This window comes from Kryptolebias marmoratus, linkage group LG11, assembly GCF_001649575.2.
Source record: "Kryptolebias marmoratus isolate JLee-2015 linkage group LG11, ASM164957v2, whole genome shotgun sequence".
Taxonomy (NCBI): Eukaryota; Metazoa; Chordata; class Actinopteri; order Cyprinodontiformes; family Rivulidae; genus Kryptolebias; species Kryptolebias marmoratus.
Window position 1 is genome coordinate 8,545,900 of NC_051440.1, and position 23,087 is coordinate 8,568,986.

The window sequence follows — 23,087 nt, forward strand, 5'->3', positions numbered from 1 at the left end:
TGCTGTATTTTCTGAACTCAGTCACTGAAACCAAACAAATGGTAAACGTGGGCAGGCATGCAGATGATGAACTCACACTAAACCTAGAGAAAGGTTCATATCTTTAACAGCTTTCTTCTTATTGTTTGAGAAGAACAGATATTGTTTAATGTCTCTGTTACTGCTTCATTTTGATGAAGTTATACCGGTATACATTCTTAAATCTATATTAAAGGCCTAGCTTTCCCTGAAGGAATGTATATCTCCTGCTGACTTTCATGCCAGAGTTTAAGACTGAGATTATCTTATGTTCAGAACTGTCAGAGCTGTGGCTGTTTTGGTCAAAACTTGAAAATAATGTTATGTGTGATCTCATCTGACATGTCATGCTCAGAGTATGTGTTGTGAATGACTCATGGCTACAATCGCATCCAATTTTAGACCAGTATCTGTAAAATTCACTGAGTTATAATCAGATTTGTGTTGGCTAATACTAATTAGCTGTGGTGTCCTACTTGAATTTAATTGACTCCAAATGTTTATCAGTTGTAAATATATAATGTATGGTTGCTTTCATTAAAATCCCTTCAATGATTCATGGGCTATTTTGCTAACAGACCAACAGGATTGATGCAAACAGCTAACGCTAAAGTTTTAAGCAAGAATCTAGTGTAATGAGTCATGGTTTGAGTCTGTGTTGTGATTCCCCATCTGCTACTACCACACCGAGTTTTAGCACAATGTCTGCACAACTGACTAAATTATGGCAAGTTTTGTGTTTTCTACAATCAGTTAGTTGTGATGGCCATGTTGAGTTGGGGTGGCTCTAAAAGGTAAAAAGTTGTAGCTGTATATCCTATAATTATTTCCTGAAAGTTTCATTAAAGTCCATCCAGTGCTTCATGAGATATTTTGTTAACAGACAGATACATAGGTAGAAGCATTACCATCCATCTTTGCCTTTTGGGCCAATAATATCAGTTTTTCTGTAAGAAGGATTATACAGTGCACTCTGTCGAAAATAAACAAAGAAGAAACATTTGAACCGTCCATCCTCATACAGAACCTTGAATACTGCCGCACAGTCAGAGCAAAACAAAATGTATTGACAAAGAACTGTTGAGCTAAGTGACAGCTGGATGAAATCTGAAAGTCAAAGGTACACATGAATTTGGGAAATCTGAAGAGATTAGCCATTATAATTCCATGAAATAGGTCACCCAGATGTTGGGGCTGTATGTGCCTCTGAAACTGGCAACCATGTGTTTACTGGAAACAGCTGCCTGTTGGCGCAGCGCTAATCTCGTCAAGCCGGACGAGGATGAAGCACATACAAAGACTATCATATGAAAATGTGATTGGATTGCTTGATGTCCTGTGACAAAGAAGGCGTACATATGCAGGAAAAAAAACACAAACACACACACAAACACACGTTTTTTACACGTTACACAAAGAGCTACCAGAGCTTTGTTGTGTGCAGTTCTTAGATTTTAAAAACCCAACATGATACTCTAATTAATGTTATTTTATTTTAGACAGTAATGATAATCCTATCTTAATCTGCATCCACTTAGCCACTTGGTATGCAAAACAGATTTGCCTAATTTCTTCTAACTTGTGCGATTTGAGCCGTACCTTACCCTTCAGGAGAGAACAAAAACATCTAAGTTTTTACTCTGAAATACAAGTTTTACTCCTCTTTCCTACTTTGCAGTTTGCTGTTCGTGTTAGGTTTGTCCTCAGTGGTTTTAAATACATTTTTACCACGTAATCCAAGAGCATAGTTACTGTGAATAAATTCAAGGCCTAGAAATCCTTGAAGGAATGCATATGGCCTGCCGCCTTTCATGACAGATTTTTTAAGATCATCTTATGTTGAGAAGTGTGAGTTATAGACATTTTGGTCAAACCTTGAAAATAACATCATGTGCAATTTTGTGCAATAATGTGATATCTTTGGTGATCTGTAATCTAGATTATCATTCAGACAGGACTGACAAGCAAACTGCTAATCCAAGTGGGATCAGAATTAAATCTAATTTCTCCAAATTGGAGCAGTTCAAATAGCTATCTACAACAAGGAAGATAGTATTTGTTCACAATCTTTCCATAGAACTCCACCTCAAAAGATCTGAACTATCATTTTCATAGCCATGCTAAAGATGTTTGGGAATGGTTAAAAAGAAAAAAAATGGTGCTGAATGTTCATGTTGAGAGCTTGTGCAGACGGTTACATTATCTACACTTATAACCTAAAATGCTCTAAAGAAAAAGTCAAATGACAAAATTATGGTTGAATGATCAATGAGAAATTAGTTGTGTTTTTACAAATCAAAATAACAGAACAAGAAGAAATAAAGACAGAACCCATTCGATGTTAGTGTGACTGTGTGTGTGTGTGTTTGTGTTTCTGCACCTCCCGAGCAGCCTGGCTAACTTTACTTTGCCATCCTAAACAAGCGGCTTGTGATTCACCCATGCCAGCTGACCTTGAACTTTCTAAGTATAGTTACTACCACCAGTGAACGCCACCATGACATGGTGAGCAGAGCTCCGCCCCCATAAACACCCCCACAGAGAGTGGCGTGTGCAAACACACATGCACAAGATAAAATAATTCATAATTATTATGCTACATTTTAGGATTTTATCCTACAATTTAAACTAAAGCTGCCCACACTAACATAGTCAAGTGTAACAATCAAAGGGTTTTAAGAAAAACAATTCCTTGAAGAAATGCATATCACTCATATTGCCTTTTACACCAGAACTTTAAACTAAGATCAATGTCAGAGATCAATGCACCCGTTTTGGTTAAACCTTAAAAATAATGTTATGCGCCATATCACAAGATGTCACGAATGACTCTCAGCTACTACCACATCAATTTTTAGCTCAAAATCTGTGAAACTGAATGGCAGCCAATTTTGAGTTGGTTAATGGGGATTAGGTGTGAGGACCATCTTAAATTTGAGTGACTCCAAACGTTAATCAGTTGTTTATGTATGATGACTTTCAGTAAGTTTCATTGAGGTCCCTTCAGTGGTTCATAAGATATTTTAATAACAGACAAGCACAGCTGACTTAAATAATTAAAGCTAAAGTTTTAAGCAAATATCTTGTTCAATGTGTAGCACTTGGAGTGTGTGTTGTGAATGACTCTCAGCTACTTTGGCACCAAATTTTAGCACGATATCTGTACAAATGACTGAATTATGTCTATTTTTGTGTTTTCTGATCTCGGTAAGCTGTGGTGGCCATATTGAACTGGACTGGTTCCAAAAATTAATCAGTTGTAGATGTTCATGCAATCCTTATTTCCTGAGAGTTTCATTAAAACTCATCAAGTGGTTCATGAAATATTTTGCTAACAGACAAAGTTGACTCCAATAACCAAGGCCAACGTTTTAAACACAGATCTGGCACGATCGGTTAGCGCTTCGAGTATGTGTCGGGGATTAGTCTCTGCTACTACAACACCACATTTTAGCTCAGTGTCTTTAAAACTGACCCAGTTACAGTAATTTTTGTGTTTCCCAAGTTTGATTAGCTGTGGTGGCCGTCTTGATTTTGGCTGACTCCAAAAGCTAATCATTTGTCAATATCATCTCAGTGATTACTTTCTGAAAGTTTCATTAGTATCTGCTTTGTGATTCATGACATATTTTGCAATCTGAACACACAAATACTTATAGACAAGAGAAAAAAATGTATCGCTCTCCCTTCGCCTTTGGCAGCAGGTGATAAGAATGGGTATTTTAAATATAGTACATTTTTAAATTCAGGCCTAAGTGATTCTTTCCTAAGAATGCAATAGAGTAAGGGAGCACAATGAATGAAATATAACATCAGGAGGAGGGGAATTTGAGTCAGTGATAAAGAGTACTTGGCCCTTTGGTGTGACTGAATAAATAAAAGTGATAGTAGGTCCAAAAGTTTACAGAACACAGTGTCCCTCTGACTCAGGAGGTGTGTGTGTGTATGTGTGAGAGTAGTCAGTAGCTACGTGTGGATTTATATTCACAGAGAGCAGGCAGGAGACAGATGATGCAAGCTCTTTGTAGTGTTTCCAAACAGCAGCCCGTAATTTTCTCTACCTGTTGCAAGGCCACAATTTATTGCATCACTCAGCAGCTGTAAAAGCCTAATAAGCCACAAAAAAGTCAATCAACCAGCAAGTATCAGCAGGTACAGTCTGAGTGGAGCCAAAATGACTCTACTAAACAAGTGTGCTGCTGAAAGCTTGAAAGGACGTGCTAATATAAAGGGCTTCGGATAAGTTCAATATAAGCTAAGTGTGTGTCGGAGTGTTTGCGTTAGCTAAAAGTGATTAGTCCTGTATGAGTTTTGTAATATGTTTGGATTGAGCTGTAAGATGGCAGGTCAAGCTTCTCTTATCAAAGATCTTACATCTCCATCCTGTGGATAAAAGCGGGTACTGCAGTGCTTTTTCATTTGTTTTACCCAATTCTAATTAATTAAATAGCTTTGTGAAGTGGTTAAAGACTTGGAAGTTGCACTACTTTTAAATCATTCACATTAACTCATGCTTTTCAGCTCCTGTTTGTTGCACTGATTCTTTAAACCATAATCAAAGTGGAGGTATAAACGTATAAACGTCAAACTACATACTTTATCTGTGTTCTCTCCTTTAATCAAAAAGAGAAACTACTATGAAACGACAAATCTCATAATATGAGACGTTAGAATTCGCAAATTTGTACTGCTGATAGAAAAGAACATGTTTTTACTTTTAGTGTCATCTCAGGCTTTACGAGCTTTTATGATTGGACACTGATTTTTCTCAAAAACAAATCCAAATAGGTAAACCTTTGTTCATATTTTTATTTTTTTCATCAAGAAGGTTGCAGGTTTTCTAACTCATCTGGGACCTTTCTGTGTGGACTTCAGTTTCCTTCCACAGTCCAAAAACATGCATGTTAGGTTAACTGGTGATTCTAAATTGCCCTTAGGTGTGAGTGTGTGTATGCATGGTTGTTTGTTTATGTGTGATCATGTGATGGACTGGCGACCTGTCCATGGTGTATCCCGCCTCTCTCCCATACGCTGCTAGGCACCAGGTCTCTGCGACCATGCTAAAGGTATAGCAGGTGTAGAAACGAATAATGCTTAACTAAAATTAAAAGCAATATCAGCAGCTGAATGTGCTCTGTTTCTATTTAAGCACACTGATTCAAAAAGTATGTACGGTCACTTTAAATAATTTTCAGAACAGTATTACAATATGATGGCATCAATGTGTTAGAAATGAACAGAGCGAATAACATCAAAAGGTAATCAGTATAGACTGACACACGCTTCATCATTCATCCTCAGTGTGTCAAGAAACAAACTGAAATTTGTCATTTCTTGCAGCTTATTTTTTGTATTAAGAAGAAAAAAGCTTGACCTATCCAAACTAAAATGTTGAAGTAAGACTTATGATAATATTTTTTCAATTTTAGCTCATTCTCAGTACGTCCCAGTGAAATCCAGAAGAACATTTAAAATCCTACACACATGAAAAGCTGCTAAAACCATGCTCCATCCTGTTATACAAACCTCACAGAACCACACTGACTAAAACACTTCATTGTCAAAATGCAGGTTTTATTTTAAAAAATCAGGCTCTCAGGTTGGGTTAGAAAACGAGACAAACACATTTTTAAAAATAAAAGTCTAAGTTTGACCTGCAGTATTCAACCTGCCAGGGGTATTGTCTTGGTGTTATCAATTATTGAAATTGTTGGGTTTTTCTTTATCTGAAGTCCCTTAAGATTAGATTTATGTTGTAAAATGTTGTAAAAAAATCAACTAATAAAACTAGCATTCCTTGAAAGAATGCATATAGCCTGTGCATGCCAAAGTTTTAAACAAAAATCTTACACCATCACTTGGTGCTCTAAATGTGATGGAGATGACTCTCAGCTAATGACACACCAACTTTGAGCTTAACGGCTGTAAAAATGATAGCCATTTTTGGGTTTGTTGAGGTTAAATAACTGTTATTCAGCTTATCTGTGTTTACAGACAATGAAAAACATAACATCCAAAGACAGCTTTCACAGTTAACTTTAAAACAATTCAATAGTTTATGCGTAGTTAGTTTGCACACTGATTTTGTTTGCCAGTGGTAAGTTTTGGATTTGAATCTGGTTTGGGGGTTTTTCTGTAAGGCGACTGCATGATTATCTCCAGTTCTTGCTTATGTTTATCTCTGGATGCTGTGGTTTCTACAGCCCAGAATAATTTCTGAAGTTAACTGTAGGGCCAACGAGTGATCACACTGTTGTCTGTCTGTGAGCTGAGGGTTTGATTTAAGTTCTGGGCACACCCCACCTCTCGTTCAGTGGCAGCTGCCTTTCTGAAGCCCTGACATTACTTAATGATTTTGGCAGAATTTGTAAATTTTGCCCACTTACTATAAAAGTGGCCTAAAATCTGCTGAATTATCCCAGCATAGTTTTAACAACCAAGACTTCTATAAAGACTCCCCAACATGAGTTGTCACTAAAAAAAGACAAAAGATGATGACTGAATGTGTAGTGGAATTTTGATTTTAGTTCAGAGTGGAGTTCTGCAGGAGTGGTGATCAGCTTTGTTGCAGGTTCACCAGTTCGAGAGATGTACTCACCATCCAGAAGAGAGTCCCAGTAGCAAAGTCTGCATATTGTTCTATTGTGGACAGGACACTGAAGATAAGACACACCAGGACCATGACGAAGCTGCAGAGAGGAGCAGAACACCCAGTCGATCACTTCTCATTACGCCACTCTTCCTTTGAAACACGTTTCAACTCATCTTACAAGAACTGATTCAGGAAAATGATTTGGTTTTTTCTTAGTCTTTTTAAATTTTGTTTTTTATTTTATCTCACTATGGTTTAAAAAAACAAGACTAATCATTTCATTTGTCAGTAAAACACAAAGCAATGGACTGTATAGGACATGTATTTAGAGCCACAATCAAAAGAAATGTTAAAGCTGCTGCCAGTGGCTCATTAGGTCCCCATGGTAACCACCCACCTTCTGTCTCTCACTCCCTGACAGTGGACTTGAGAGAGGAAAAAAAAACAAAAAACACACTAAAAAATAAGCCTCACACAGTCAATATGTGAAAACTACATATCTTTAAAATTCTTAAACCACAAGCTGCAGAAGTTGTGTAGATTTCTATGCTTCTGAAGTGTTTGAGGAGTAGTTTTTAGTTTGATAAGATTTGAACATTGGAGACAGTTCAAAGGTTAGAGTGTGTGACATCAACTGTTGACCAGAAACATCCCCCAAATCAGAAAACTTAAACTGTGATTGTGTAAAAACTGTAAACGATACCAAAGCGCCAGTTCAGTCCTTTGAAGGTCAACTTTCTTGACCTGTTTAAATCCGAATGACATTTCTTTTGTAAAAAATGCTTGAGGTACTGAGCTCCAACGAGGGCTGGGTTTTCTCATCTGTTTCACAGAAATCCCGTTGTTGCCTCATGGGAAATTTCTCTCAGAGTTTTGCAAATTTTCTTTATGTCATACAGCATATTGCTAAAAAAAAAGTAATTGACGTACAATTTGCATGTGTTTTTTAAAGCTGCAGCGCATGAAAATGAACGAATAATGAAACCAAACAGATTGGAGGAATGGTGCTTTAATGCTTATGCACTAGCACCCTTAATAAACCAGGTTTAAAGTCACCTGTAACATTATGTTGATTAAGAATGGGTGTATGTAATCGTTACCTTTTTATTTAGTTTAAAGCTGGCAAGCTATGTGACAGAGTATTAACATGTACTGTAAAGTAGATGTATCTGAGATAATAATATCTTAAAAAATCAACCATATGACAGGATTTGTAACTAAAATGTACTGGACAGATATGTCATAGTGTTCAAAACAAACTGTCCTGTTGGTTTATATTTATTCACAATTAATATATGCCTTTCAACCTATTATTATAATGTTTCCAACAAAGTGACAAGAACAAACCATTAAGTCCAAAGTTTGATGTACTTTATCTCTGTTTTGCCCTGTTTTCATCAGTCTTCTTGTGTGAGCAGCTGACAGGACGGTTCCACATCTCCTAGCAACAGTGAAACATTCCGACGAGACGCTCCATCTGTCAGTGTACATACATTGTCTACAAATACAGCCTTCAGAGCTAAACATACACGGCACAACGCCGAAATGAGGCTCGAAGGCGAAGAACATGCTGGAGGCAGGTGAATGAGAGAAAGATGAGACTCACAAGACGGTGAAGATGCAAATCAAAGGAGCAAGGATAAGAGTTGAGTTCAGGCTAACACCTGGTATTTTTATCAGTTTATTTATGATCATTTGGATGGTCTTTTCTGAGCATTTATTTTGTTCAAGAGACAATCAAAAAGACTTACCATTTACTGACAAAAATGAGAAAGAGAAAATTTGCACAAATCCATTTCTGCACTGATTCTTAGATTTTTATAACCTCTGTTTCATTCCAACCCATGTAACCTGGTGGGCTTTTTTGTGTTTAACTAAACATTATAAAATAGTAAGTCCTGAATACACACTTATAATACAATTTGTTATTATGAGCTTATTATACATTATGTTTTTAATGATTCTGTTCGTCAAGCCTGAAATTATTTTCCATCACATTTTGTTGAAATATTTAAATGTACTTACTTCAAGCTCTTAAACACGTCTCTAAGTTTGGTTCATGTAACCATAAAGTTCCCCTTATCTATTTACTTATTTAAACTTTATGTTTTATGTTTTTGTTTTTGTAATTCTAATTAAAAGCATGGCTCATGACAGGTTGTTCTTTTTTTGTGTTTGACGTCACAAGAGTAAAAGCAAAATCAATTAGAGTCATTTTCACAACACAAAAGATAATCCTTGAAACATTTTAAGAAATTCTCTGTGACGTTTAACATCACACTTGTCTGCGGATGCATTACGATGCTGTGAACTACAGGATGGATTACATGTCATATGTTGAGAGGGTTATATAAGAGTTTCTCATCGTTCATATAGCACCCTGAATATCGCAAACACATAAACCCCGCAGCAGAATGAAAACTCAGTAAAATCACTGAATTTTTATGCCCTCATAAAAAGCAAAACATATCACTGAATCAGAAACAGAGACACATCTTCATTTTTGTCGCTACATGATTCATTTAAATGACAGCAGAAGATGAATTTGACCAATTAATCACTCTGACATCAGTAGAATCAGAGCCAAACACAAAGAGAGATGGTGAAGTGGAAGAATCCTGAAGAAAGATTCCTCTCACACATGGACACATGATACTCTGACCAGATGGGGGGGAGAAAAAAAAAAAAAGAGTTTACTTTCCGAGGATTACAGCTCACCAACACTCAGTGACACACATACAAAGACACAATTCCTTATTTCTCTTAGCCTCCTCCGAATTCAGGTCAAAACACAAATGTTTAAAAAAAGCACTGAAACAGATTATTTGTAATGCACTCCTGGACCAAGGAGGGAAACAGCCTTTAACGGGAAGCAGGCAGAACAACATAACACTGATGGGAACTCTTGGATAATCTGATAAACTTTTATTGACTTAATTTATATTCCCTGATCAGCGACAAGCCGGGCTTAACGTAAAGTCACATCCATACAATCATCGGAGCTCAAGTCTCTCTCTTTACTGTCATTTATTTCTACACTTCTTAGTGCACGTTCCGCTACAATGTTATCTTGTGTCTGTTTATATTAATTTATTTATTAATTTGCTTTTAATTGCCTATTTCCACCACTTCTAAATACTGAAATTTGTAGGCGCTTTTTCAAAGGATTAATATTTCACCAAGTCTGAGTTTTCTTGTGAACCATCTAAGCCTGCGATTAACTAAGTACTTTGCATGTATAATAGAAGATGGGTTATTCGATGGATGTTATAAGAAGATAATGGGGGAAAAATTGCATTTTATTGTTTCTGAGGGTTTACATGCTGACTTTACTAGAAGTCCAGTTCAGTTTATCTTATTAGGATAAGTGTTGTCTGATAATCATTTAGCTTATTCAGAAGGTCATGTAATCACATTCCTGTTTTGTTTTACAGGTATAACAGTGCCACTTTTACTCCTTTGCCACTTTGACATACATATCGACTAAAAAAATACATCTCTAGTGCTCTGGAAGTTACGGAGTCTAATTTGAGAAGGCTTCTCGGCAGGTTCCAGATGCATGTTGTTGTCTCTGTGACTACTTTAAGGGGAAAAAAATATGGCCGTGCAAATTTTTTAAACATGTTCAAAACCCCTGCAACACAAAAGTGAGGCCCGGCGACTCACGCGAGAAGAGAAAACCCTCATCAGGTCAAAAACCAAATCACAAAGACAGAGTAAGAGAGGAAAAAAATACTTTGTGGATATATTGTTAAACCCTGTTTACAGTGAAATTACTGCAAGGTTATGATTGTCAAAAATACTCAACAATATTACAAACAAAACTATATGAAATGCACAATCCTCATATCTGCCAAACATATGAATCCAATATATCTCTGATGGTATTCGATCATTCAGACAGAAGTTAGACACAGGGATTTAGTATTTTACTCATTTTATATTCTCAGGATTTCTGCATCAACACTGCAGGACGTGTTTGCTGCAGACATGACTGAGTCACTCACAACCATTAGCTAACCTTATTCAGCCAGGCCAAAACCCCTGGGATCTGATTAAAACAAAACAGCTGGGGTTTTAGTGAGTATTATTGACTGCAAATCTGTCCAGCTTCTCTAAAATAGAGCATAAAGCCACACCAAACTGTCAACGCAGTCAGCAGGAAAAACTCAGGCAGTGTACGCTTTAAAATGTCAAATGACAGAGATGACTTCACAGTGCACAGAAACTAAATTTACACCATATAAAGTTGGAACGGAGCATGATTTCAGTGAGGAAAAAACAAGTTGAAGTTGTGTTGTGACATAGCGTCTTCAAAAGTAAACCATATAAAATCTTTATCAAACAAAATTCAACATTTAGAAAAGAAAAATGGCTACATTCCAATGATCCACAATTTTTAAAACTATCAGTATTCATATTTGTGATTAATTGGGCACCAAGGAATAAAGGATGGCACTGTTTTACACCAATGTTTTAAAGTTTTTCTTCTTCTGCTCTTGGTTTGACTTGCAGCCTTTTGTTGTCTGTTGTATTTCTGGCGCCACCAGAGGTGAACTGTAGCGTGTACTGCAGGGGTCTCCGATCCTGGTCCTCGAGGGCCACCATCCTGATTGTTTTCCTTGTTTTCCTGCTCCAACACATCTGATTCAGAGGTTAAATCACCTCTTTATATTCGGCAGTAGCCTGTTAATCACCCATTGATTCAAATCAGGTGTGTTGAAGCAGAGAAACAAGTAAAACATGCAGGATGGTGGCCCTTGAGGACCAAGATTGGAGACCACTGGTGTACTGTGAGCCCAGTCACAAAAATCTGGGATGTGTGCGTTTATCTGCTGAAGGGGCTGACGGATGTTAGTAGACAGGTAAAGTGACCAAATTTACTTTACAGGCAGAGCGGACATGACACTGTTTCCGTCCTCACACTACAAATCACTTTTGCTCATACACACACACACGCACAGACACGAGTTCACAGATTTGGGATGATCTGGGGTTCAGTGGTTTGCCCAAAGACATTTCAACATGTAGCGAGAAAACGATTTTCTTTCTAGCAGGCGACCACTCTTCCTCCTAAGCGGCAGAGTTTGGGTGGGTTGAGTTTGATCTGAAATTTTTTAGATCTGACTTGTTTTAAGACAGCAGCAATTTACTTTGTCTTGACTCTGCTAAGACTAGATGGCTATGCTTGACGAGCTGGTCACAAACACTTTTTCTCCAAACTGAGGTTCTTCAAAAGATTATCTGGAACAGGTAAGATATCATAACCTTCCCAGAGGACCCCTCTTCATAAGAGTTGCATATTACTTTGATCTCACTCAACTCAGCAATTATTAATACGTATTTTCATGAGTTTTCTGAGCAGTCTGACAGATAACAATTCTGTAACAATCACATGTTAAAATATTCAAATCATAAAGCACAGCACATTGTACAGGTCGTAGATTGTAATGACAGTAATTTCTCATAATTAGCTTTAATAGAATTTAGACAGCTTACAGTGTGCCATTAGCTGAGCCAGTTATTTATAATTTCTTTACTAGTTATTGTGCCAAAAAATGAGCAAAAAGAGAAAATCCATTGTTGTATCAAAACAATTTACTGTATATTAATATTTGCATTTCAGAAAAGATGTATTTTAGCCCAAATTAGGATAATTTCCTACCTCAAACCAGCAACTGTCAGTTATAAAATAGACATTTTCATCATGTAAAATGCCCCTGAGTTGAACTAAAGTGCTGTACAATAAAATAAAGCACAAAAACAAACAAGCAAACAAACAAAAAAAAAAACAATGATGATTTGTCAAAGAAAACACCTGTTTTCTATGATGTGAAAATGCTTCTTTGTATGGTTGTATATGGTGATATGTGCTGTCACCGGATGCCCGTGTGTCACATTTAAAGGGTACGAACAAACGACCTTTACCATTGACAGAAAAACTGCTGCTGGACAACATGGTCAGACACAAGAGCCCTCTCACAGCCCTGTTTACTGACCAACCCCCACACCCCCTCCCATGTCCAGCCACGGAGGAGCTTAGGGTGGATTACACCACATCAGTGACCGGCCACAAACAAGGATATTCCATCTGAGCTTAGCTATCATATTCTCCGCCATATTCAATGACCAAGACAATGTAGCCATGATTAAAATGATATTTGTCTGGCTCAGAATTCACCTCGGGGTTGGATGGGTCACTTAGGTTGAATGTAAAAGGAAGTTTAGTCGGTTATTCATGCTTAAAATAAAACAAAGAATTTCTAAAATGAAATACCAAGTTTACATGCATATAAAGTTTTTTTTGTTTGCTTTTTTTCTTTGTTATTTTTCTGATAAATAGGTAACCTCATTCCCCCCAAAAAACTTAATTTAACAAAATTTCTTCAATGCACATTCAGATGATACAGTGCAGTTGTAGAAGATAAAATTTTAATTATATGAAGGGTCAAAATCCAAGCTGGCATAAAAGTACATGCTGCATTTTTAGACCTGTTTGCTTTAATATTTAGTTCATCTTTAAAACAGTTCACATTAAATAAAATAGATTTTATTTACAACATTTTATTACAGTCACATTTAAAATCAAGGCAACACTTTTAATTTAATCACAAGTAGTGAGTTCATTTTAAAATTTAACACCAAATGATCAGCAGGCTGTTTCAAAACAAAGTTGTCGTTTTGTTTTATTCATTTTTAAACAGATTGAAGAGGACATTATAGAAATAATTCAACGTATTCTTCACATAGTTATGGGGGATTATTATTTTGTGTATGTTAGAAACAAGATGTGCTTCCTTTTAGAAAAAAATAATTTTAAAAGAGCTGTCATCTTACCTTCTTGACAGCTTCACATGCAAGTGGCAAACTAAACTACAGCACCTGATCAATTTATTTATAACTTTGAAGTAGTTGTAACTATTGCATAGAGTATTACTTCTCTGCTGTTCTGTTCTTTGCAAAGTAATGTTGAGAGCCTGCAAAGCTGATGTTAGCTGGGTTATTAGCTTCTACAGAAAGCCTGTGGTCCACTGTATATTACCTGCTAACATGCTAACTCTTGTAGCTTGCTGCAAACGTTTGTTTCAAAACAGTGTTACCTTGAAAATAAAGATGGATATATTTTCTCTTGAAGACTAGCCATGACTGATTGTGTTATCTATTTCCAGATTAAATGTAAGGGCCAACTGATGTTGCTCATTTTTAACAAGCATAAAAGTTTAGGGGAATCCTAATCACAGAGGTGCTTTTTGTTTTCTTTCCGTGTAGTATCAAAACTAAACACCGCAAAGTGAAAAAAGAAGGGCCTAAAAACTTTAAGAAGGAAAAAAGTAAAAATGGGTCTGACAAAGGTGGCTCTACCAATTACCTAAAACTAACAGTGGCATAGAACAAAAATAAAAAGTCAGGCTGAATAACCCATTTCTATGATAAATCCTTTGCTGTGCAGGGGAAAATAGCATCACAGTGCATTTCCCAGCACACATATAGTATACTACCATAAACTTGAAGTGACCTATACAGCTTACTTCATTCAGACATTAATCTCTTTGCAAGCAAAAACGCAACAAGAGGCTGCCTTCCTGCCCTCACCACGTAGATGGGAGGGTGGGGCCTGGGAACTGACGATTCACTGTAGCTTTTTCAATAATCTGTCCAGATGTAAAAACACACCCAAGTATTTCAGACAACATCTGTCCCATTGCATTTTCACATGGATAAACAAGTGCCATTCTTCATTTTCCACAAGCTGACAGAGGTATAACAGACATAAAATGATTCTGCAGTACCACGTGACAACTTCCTAATTATAGGAAGTTAAAAACACTGAAAGGTTAATGTTTTACAGTATGCTGATGTCACGTTTTAGCTTTAAAGATGCAACATCATAATGAAGTGTCAACATAAACTGATTGCATTCTGAAAGGTCATTTAGGAACCATATAGAGGACAACATATTTATTTATTTTCTGGTTATGTAAAAGACTCAGAGGGAGTGATCCAAACGTGAGGGGGATCATTGCCCCAGGTTGTCTGTGTGTTGGTAAGTCTCAACACCATTGCATAAGACTCTTTTCGGACACATGCTGTCCCAAGGCCAAAGGATTTCTACCCACTCTGTCAAACTCTGCCGTCATTAGCATGACGTTTGTGCACATTTGTGTTTCTGTGCATATGCCAGGCACTTTGGACAAGTGTCTTTCTTTTCACTGTTCTGCTCTGCAGATGGCATGGTGGTGCAGTGATTTGAGCTGTCGCCTCACAGCAAGAAGGTTGCAGGTTCAAAACGTGACGTTGCTGTTTTGTATCAAGTGTGGATCCCCCCACTTGCCCAATGACTGGTGGAGATAGGCACCAGCTCACCATGACCCAGAAAAACAGGTTAAAAAAAATGGATGGACGTTCTGCTCTTCGCCAGCATGAAGCGAGAGAAGTCTCACTAACAAGCCCTCAAACAATCGCAGCTGCAACTGAAACTGTTACTGCTTAAATTTCATTTAATTATTTACTTCTTAATTAGTCCAAGGTGATTGCTTAATGAAATAATCATGGAGATTTTTGTACGACACTTCCACAGTACTTCCCTCAAACAAAGTTTCCACAGTTAAACGCAAATTAGAGAAAAAAAGCTTTACATACATAAATAGAACCCCAGAAAGTTTGCACTTTTTTCACAGCTATCCTAACTGCTTTAGGTAAATGCTCTACATTTGGATTTTTTTAATCTTTATATGATCATGCAATAGTATAAAAAAAGCTATCTTTAATAACTTCATTTTTTTTTTATTCAAATCTGTTCTGTGACTGTTTTCATATTGGTCAAACCTACAAACTGTGAAAACATGTATAAAAAAAAATCTCAAAACTGTCTTTAAATTCAGGTTTTATATAATTAAATCCTGACTTTAAATGTTCTCAGGAACAAACATGAAATTATTGAATAAAGCCAGGTTTAAATAATCTCATGTTTCATTTTATACTGTTTGTATAACTAAACGCTGTCACCTCACAGAAAGGATGTTTCTGAAAATCATTTGTGGAGTTTGTCTATTCTGTGTTTAATTGACTGCTGGCCTGTTCACGTTGCTCCTCACCCTCTAACTGCTTGGACAGACCCCCGGTGACCTTGAACGGGGTAAAGAAATTACAGAAAAGATCTTACAGTATAGATCTGGATATCTATTTTTGTCAGTTCCTCAAATATAAAAGAATATTATCAACAAATAAAGTTTAAAAAGTTTCTTCACCCTTTAGGGACTAAAATCTTTAAATATTTCTGTGAAATATTAACAAATTCTTAAGTTGGAGAAAACTAAGATTATGGATCGTAATGTGAAAGTTTCTTCGGGCTACTAAGTTGATGATTTCTTGCTCAACCTAATTGAGAATTGCAACAGAAATCATTGTTAAACTCTTCCAGCTGTCTGTTTCTATTTAGATAATTGGAATTTCAGTTTTCCAAAATGTTTTTATATAAAAAATGTGCTGATTTACATGAAGTGACCAAGTTTTGTAAAATATACATTATACTATGTCTTCTTAATGTAAGTAATAAAATAATTAGAAGAAAGACATGCTAGAACAAAAGAAAATACATTTTAAAAAAGCAAAAAAAATTCAAACTGAGTGTTAGGCTGGAGTTAATCAAACAATGAGAAAAATGTCATAATAATATAATAAAATGAATATAGCTTGGGATAAAAAGCGGTGTTAGATTACATACAGTAAGATATGGGGTAAATGGGAGTTTTGAGAAATTTAAAAGATGATCTGGAGGTTGTGGCAGGGAAGAGCGTGGCCGGACAGCATCGGATGGTAGTGTGTAGGATGAGTGTTGTGGTGATGAAGAGGAAAAGAGTAAAGGCAGAGAAAAGGACCAAATGGTGGAAGTTGATGAAGGAAAATTGTTGTGAGGAGTTCAGAAAGGAGCTGTTAAAGGCTCTGGGTGGTAAGAAAAAGTTTCAAGATGACTGGGCTACTACAGCAACAGTCATTAGAGAGGCAGGTAAGAAAGTATCTGGTGTATCATCTGGACAGAGAAAAGATAAGAAAACCTGGTGGTGGAATAGTGAAGTGCAGGAAGTTATCCAGAGGAAGAGGTTAGCCAGGAAGAAATGGGACAGTGAGAGAACTGAAGAGAGTAGACAAGAATATGGGGAAATGCAATGTAGGGCAAAGAGGGATGTAGCAAAGGCAAAACAGGAAACGTATGAGGAGTTGTACAAGAGGCTGGACGCTAAGGAGGGAGAGAAGGACTTGTATCGACTGGCAAGACAAAGGAATCGGGGTGGGGAAGGCAGTTGGACCAGATGACGTACCAGTGCATGTATAGAAATGCCTAGGAGAGATGGCAGCTTTTTGACTCAATTGTTTAATGGCGTTTTTGAGAGTGAATGTGAGAATGAAAGTGAAAATACCTGAGGAATGGAGGAGAGGTGTGCTGGTACCAAGTTGTAAGAACAAGGATGATGTATGGAGTTGTAGCAACTACAGGGGAATTAAGCTGATGAGCCACACAATGAAGATCTGGGAGAGAGTTGTAGAAACTAGACTTAGACAAGAGGTGAATATGTGTGAACAGCAGTATGGTTTTATGCCAAGAAAGAGCACCACAGATCCCATCTTTGCTTTGAGGATGCTGATGGAGAAGTACAGAGAGGGTCAGAAAGAACTTCACTGTGTCTTTGTGAATTTAGAAAAATCCACAAAACACAGGTAGGGTGCCGAGGGAGGAGCTGTGGTGTTGTATGAGGACATCTGGAGTGGTAGAGAAGTATGTTAGACTGGTACAGGACATGTATGAGGTCAGCAGGACAGTGGTGAGGTGTGCAACGAGGATCGATACTGAGCCCCTTCTTGTTTGCTCTGGTGATGGACAGACTAACAGATAAGTTCAGGCAGGAATCCCCATGGACTATGATGTTTGCAGATGACATTGTGATCTGTGGTGAGAACAGAGAACAGGTGGAGGAGAACTTGTAGAGGTGGAGGTATGCACTTGAAAGACAAGGGATGAAAGTCAGCCACCGAGTACCTGTGTGCGAATTAGAGGGAGGCAGGTGGAACAGTGAGGCTACAAGGAGCAGAGGTCACAAAGGTGCAGGACTTCAAGTACTTAGGGTCCACTGTCCAGGAAAACAGGGAGTGGTAAAGAGGTGAAGAGGAAAGCTCAGGCAGGATGGAGTGGATGGAGAAAAGTTTCAGGAGCAATTTGTGACAAAAGGGTGGCAGCAAAGGTCAAAGGAAAGGTTTACAAGTCAGTGGTAAGAGCAGTTATGTTGTCTGATTTGGAGACAGTGGGACTGACAAAAAGACAGGAGACAGAACTGGAAGTGGCAGAGCTGAAGATGTTGAGGTTCTCCTTGAGCTGGACAAGGATGGACAAGATTAGGAATGAGGTCATCAGATGTACAGCACAGGTTGAAGGACTGGGAGATAAAGTTAGAGAGGACAGACTGAGATGGTTTGGACATGTGCAGAGGAGGGACAGAAGGATGTTAGAGACAAAGAGGACAGACTGAGATGGTTTGGACATGTGCAGAGGAGGGACAGTGGGTGTATTGGTAGAAGGAGGAGGATATATATGGATGCAGTTAGAGAGGACATGGAGGTAGTTGAAGTGAGGACAGAGGGCACAGAAGACAGAGTTAGATGAAGGAGGATGACTCACTGTTGTGACCCCTGAAAAGAGAATAGCTGAAAGAAAAAAAACTATTTTGAGTTCATGACTTAAATACTTAGACAATATACTTGTGTGAGCCAGTATGCCTACAGGTTTAAGTCACTGTGATCAAATCATGTTTTGAACATGTGTGTGTGTGTACATGTGTTGCTTTTTGCCTGTCATCCTAATATAGAGCAGGCCATTTAGAGCTGTCCTATTGAGGCTGTCATGAGTGCCACATGCAGCCTTTCATCTACCTCTCCTCTTCGCTGCTGATCTCCAAAGACGACAGGAGAATAGGAGGCCACCAGCAGCCATTGACAAGTAAGAGTTACTTAAAGGATTGTTAGTGATGAATGGTTCGAAGGGCTTAATAATAAATGAAGGAGATCAAGTTAACCCTCCTTTATGAGGTGAGAACACCGGAGCTTCAATTACTGCTGGAAAGGATAGGCACCAAAGCACAGAAAACGCACAAGTGTGTATGCAGAAACAAAACTGTGAAGTGTTTGTTTTATATATATAAGTGGGATATTTAACAGAGATAAAGTTATTGCACTTCTTTTTAAGGACATTCTTAAAAAGTTTAAAGGTTTAAGCTTTTCCTGTAGTTTTCAATTTCAACAAGACAAAGTCAAAGGCAACTAAACTAAAGTAAAATAAGTTAAAATGTAAAAACAACAACAACAATAACCAAAAAGGACAGATGAATACACAGCGTAGTATTTTGCACCTTTCACTATATTATTAGTACAGATCAGGGTTGTGTAACCATGCAGCAGCTACCAATCGTCCTAAAATCTTTTGAAATGAACTGATTAAAAACAAGGTAATGAAGCTTCCTTTTCGTGTTCTCAGAGTGGTTGTGTGTTAGACAGACCACAGCTAATGAAAACCAAAATGTTCTGTCAGCTGTGGTTACTCGTGTGCAGCGCTGCAAAAAGAGGGACACGCACAAAACACACACAATTGCACTTCTTACCAAAATGAGTCACAAATTAGTCAACTTAACTTTTCTGTTAAAAAACCTCTACATTTGTCAGGGGCTTCAGTGGAAGCTTTCCAACTGAACTTCTATAATTTTTATTTATTTTATTTTTTCATTTAATCTGGTCTAAATCCATGTGCTCATGGCTTAAAATGTGGAATACTTATGAGATCATAGAAGGTCTTTCTGTCACATATAACAAGGGCATTCTTGGACTTCTAGTAGTTGTTTTGTTTTTCCAGTTGCTGAAATGTACCGATCTGTTTAACATCCTGACTGAAAATAGTGTCTCTTTCTACTTTTGCTTTGATATTAATCACCTGATTATCTTTAAAAAACAGGTCCATAAAAGTTGTGCATATTTTAATAATGAACCTAATAAGATATATATTGTATATTTTACATCAAAAAGAAGGGACATGAGAAGCTCAAGAAATAGCAAGGGCTAAAAGAGGAAAAGAGGCCTCAGTGGTGTCAGTGGTCATTGGAGCTGACTGGAATGAGACGAGATAAGATTTTCACAGTATTTTAAAGAAAAAAAGATTTGCCGCAAACCCAGCTGACTTGACATCACTCCTGTCTGATTTCTCATGAGGCTTTTCAGACATTAGAACTGTTCTTTAACTATTCATGACCTTCTAATGTCTCAATGAAGCTGTGAGGAATCTTCTAACTCAGGGGGTCAAACTAACTTTCACAGAGGGACAAAATTTAAAGACTCGATAAGGGGCCAACCTTTCTGTTTAATATTTTCTTGAAAAATTAAAGAAAATTTCTATATTTTTCCATTTTTATTATGTCAAAATAGTCATACAGAAATAATAAATTTGTTTTTCTCAATATAAATACTTTTTCATCAGTCAGAACAAACAGACCTTACGGGAATTTTCGTTTTAAATAAGACTTTTATTCAATTCTTATGTCTTTTTAATTACTTTTTATTCCCTCTTTTACTGTTTCCAATAAAAAACATTTGACCAAAGGCTAAACAAACCCTTGTAATAAATTCAAACAGCTACCAAAATCCATCCATCCAATTTTTCCATTCAGGACGCTGGTGCCTATCTCCAGCAGTCACTGTCTGGGAGACAGGGGACACCCTGGACAGGTCGCAAGTCCATCGCAGGGCCACATAGAGACAAACAACCATTCACGCTCTCACTCGCACCCTGGGACAATTTAAGCGTTACCAATTAACCTAACATGCATGTTTTTGGTCTATAGGAGGAAACTGGAGTACCCAGAGTAAACCCACGTGTGCACAGGGAAAACATACAAACTTCACCCAGAAAGGCCCCAAGTCGGGATGCAATCCTGCAACCTTCTTGCTGGGAGGCAACAGCTCTACCCACTACGCTGCTATGCCACCCAATTACCCTAACATTCACTTTAAAATTACAGAAACCCTCAGTAAAAGGCTAAGGCTCACAGAGAATGATTTACAGTCAGATTTAGCTTCACTTCACCACAAAGTTCTGATTGACCCTTTTCTCTCAAATAATATACATGGCAGGGTTCAAAATTTACTTTCTCAGCTTCAGAGTTAGTAAACCACTGTGTGAACTTGCCACTGAGTCTGTTCTGTTTAAGCTAAATGGGCGAAAGCGACTCTTCCTCTCAGCACGTATCTGCAGAGGATGTATGAGGACAGGATCTCCCAAGGGAAACAGGTAACCAGGTCTAAAAAAAAAAGCCCATAAGAAGCGATCCTCCGACCACAAACCTCTGCAGTTACATCAAAAACCCAGTTTCAGTGTATTATTAGCCATTTTTAACATGTACAGAGACACTTTGAAACTTAGTTAAAATTAAAAAGCTATTCAAACTATACCTGCCTTTAAAAAACAATCCTAAGCCCTTGAACATGAATTTATTATTATAACTATTTTATTCACTAGATTGTTATTTGCTTTTACTGTCTGGCTATATATTCTGTACCGATTTTGTAAATGTTATGTCTTAAAAAAGCATTAAAAAAACATGACCCTGTGGTCACACATTGAAGAATAGAAATGCTATTTTTATACATATCAAACAATGTATTTAGCATGAAATGCTAAACACATTGTGTGCAGCATATGTTTTCCCGGGAATGCCAAAGAAGCTAACCAATGAAGGCAACAAGCATGGGTTAGTAGAGGCAGAGTTTGGCAGGTTATGCGTGCCTTTGCCATACTGCTGTTGCTGCCAGATGCTGCAACCAAAGGACAAACTCGGCATTATTGTTTTAGTGGACAGAGACGTAACGAACAGAAGTAGGCCTAAAAAAAGCAACTGCATTTTCTAAATGAGCCTAAAGCAACACAACCTGCGACTGTCAATATTTTCAATTGAATTTAGAGAAAAAAAAAGCCCAAAATTGTGCCCAAACTGAGGCAGCTGTTTTCATAATGTGGGCTACTAAGTGAAATCAAACACAAGTTCCATCCTTCAGGAATGGGTTTGCAGCTTTGTTGACACTACAGAAGAGCAGAAAGACCAAGAAACGGGAGTGTAAATGGTTTGGTCAGTAGGTCAAAGCCTCCTCTCCTAATGTTACTGGGAATAAGAAACTCATACTGGAAGACGAACTAAAGAACCAGATGTAATTAACAGAAAAGAACAGCACAGAAACTTTTGTACCAGGAGTCAAATACTCAAGTGCTTAAGACTTCCGTACATATTGTATTCTCTGAGATTAAGTTTGTGATCGCACCTATTTCTCTGTATTAATTGTTATTCAACCACTGTCATATAAGGATTTCTACTCAGTTTGATCTGAAGTCTGCTGGGATCACTAAACACAAAACTGGACAGGTACTCACACAAGGAAGTGGTAGAGGAAGCATTTCAATCCAGCAGGTCTTTCTAAGAAGTTGTAAACATCCCCCTGCATGCTAGTCTGAACGTAAGGACTCTGGAACTCCTTCTGGTGATTGCGCAGCCAACTGGAAGTAGGGAGAGGAGGTGGGATCGGGGTGATGGAGGGCTGGTTGTGTACAATCTGCAGCGCTGGGTCCTTCGTGTCAGCTGGCGGGCAGCCGGGAATGCCTGATCCATTATTCACTGGAGAGGGGTCCAGTTCCAGCGAAACGGGAGAGTAGTGGCCAAACTCCGGCGCGGGAACCCGCAGGGCCGCGCAGCCGGGGGTGGTCCCGGTGGAGGCGGCGAGGTCCATGTTGTGGTCTAGGCTGAGGCTGATGCTCGTGCCGGCACAGCCGTTGGGGCTGCATCGTATGAAGGAGCTTTTCATCCTGCTGCCGTAGTCGCGTTGCACGTGGCACGTCATGTGAAAGGAGCGCGCCCGTCTCTCCTCCATCTTCAGGTTGGTCCTCCTCAGAAAGGGCCAATAGGAACTGTAGAGCCCTGAAGGTTCTGACCAGGGTGATGGCTGGAGGGGAGAGGCCAGCGGTAGAGGAAACCTAGGTAGGCATGACTAGCTCCCAGCGGCAGAGAAGAGCACTCTTTGTTGGGCTGCATGTGTGTCCATACCTGCAGAAGATGTGACATGAGTCATTAGGATGATATAGCTGAGAGTAACCTCGCCTTCTGCTGTCAGGCCACTTATTTCAGCATCAGTCTAAAGACAAATCTTTACCTCCCTCAAACGATCCATTAGCACATCGCTCTGGTCAGAATTAAACTCTATTTCTCCAAAGTTATCTATACATATCTACATATACACAGTTATATATACAGTTATCTATAACAGGTAAGATATTATCTGTTCAAACCCTCTCCACAGAACCTCACTTCAACAGATTTGATTTCAAATTTAAATATATATTGTTTAAATTCAATACATCACATTGTATACTAATTTAATAGTGTAATGTAGCATTTAA

General features: G+C 38.0%; 1 protein-coding gene across 2 annotated transcripts in view; it reads right to left on the reverse strand.

Moving 5' to 3' along the window:
* The window catches only part of kcnq1.2 (potassium voltage-gated channel, KQT-like subfamily, member 1.2), a 216,516-nt gene that overhangs the window by 190,990 nt on the left and 2,439 nt on the right, over positions 1-23,087 (reverse strand). For both annotated transcript variants that reach the window (XM_025010106.2, XM_017434243.3), the window contains exons 2-3: positions 22,068-22,734; positions 6,617-6,707 (exon numbers count right to left, since the gene is read on the reverse strand). In XM_025010106.2, the coding sequence (XP_024865874.1) occupies positions 6,617-6,707; positions 22,068-22,561 (585 nt within the window). In that variant the 5' untranslated portion in view covers positions 22,562-22,734. The remainder of the gene's footprint in view (positions 1-6,616; positions 6,708-22,067; positions 22,735-23,087) is intronic.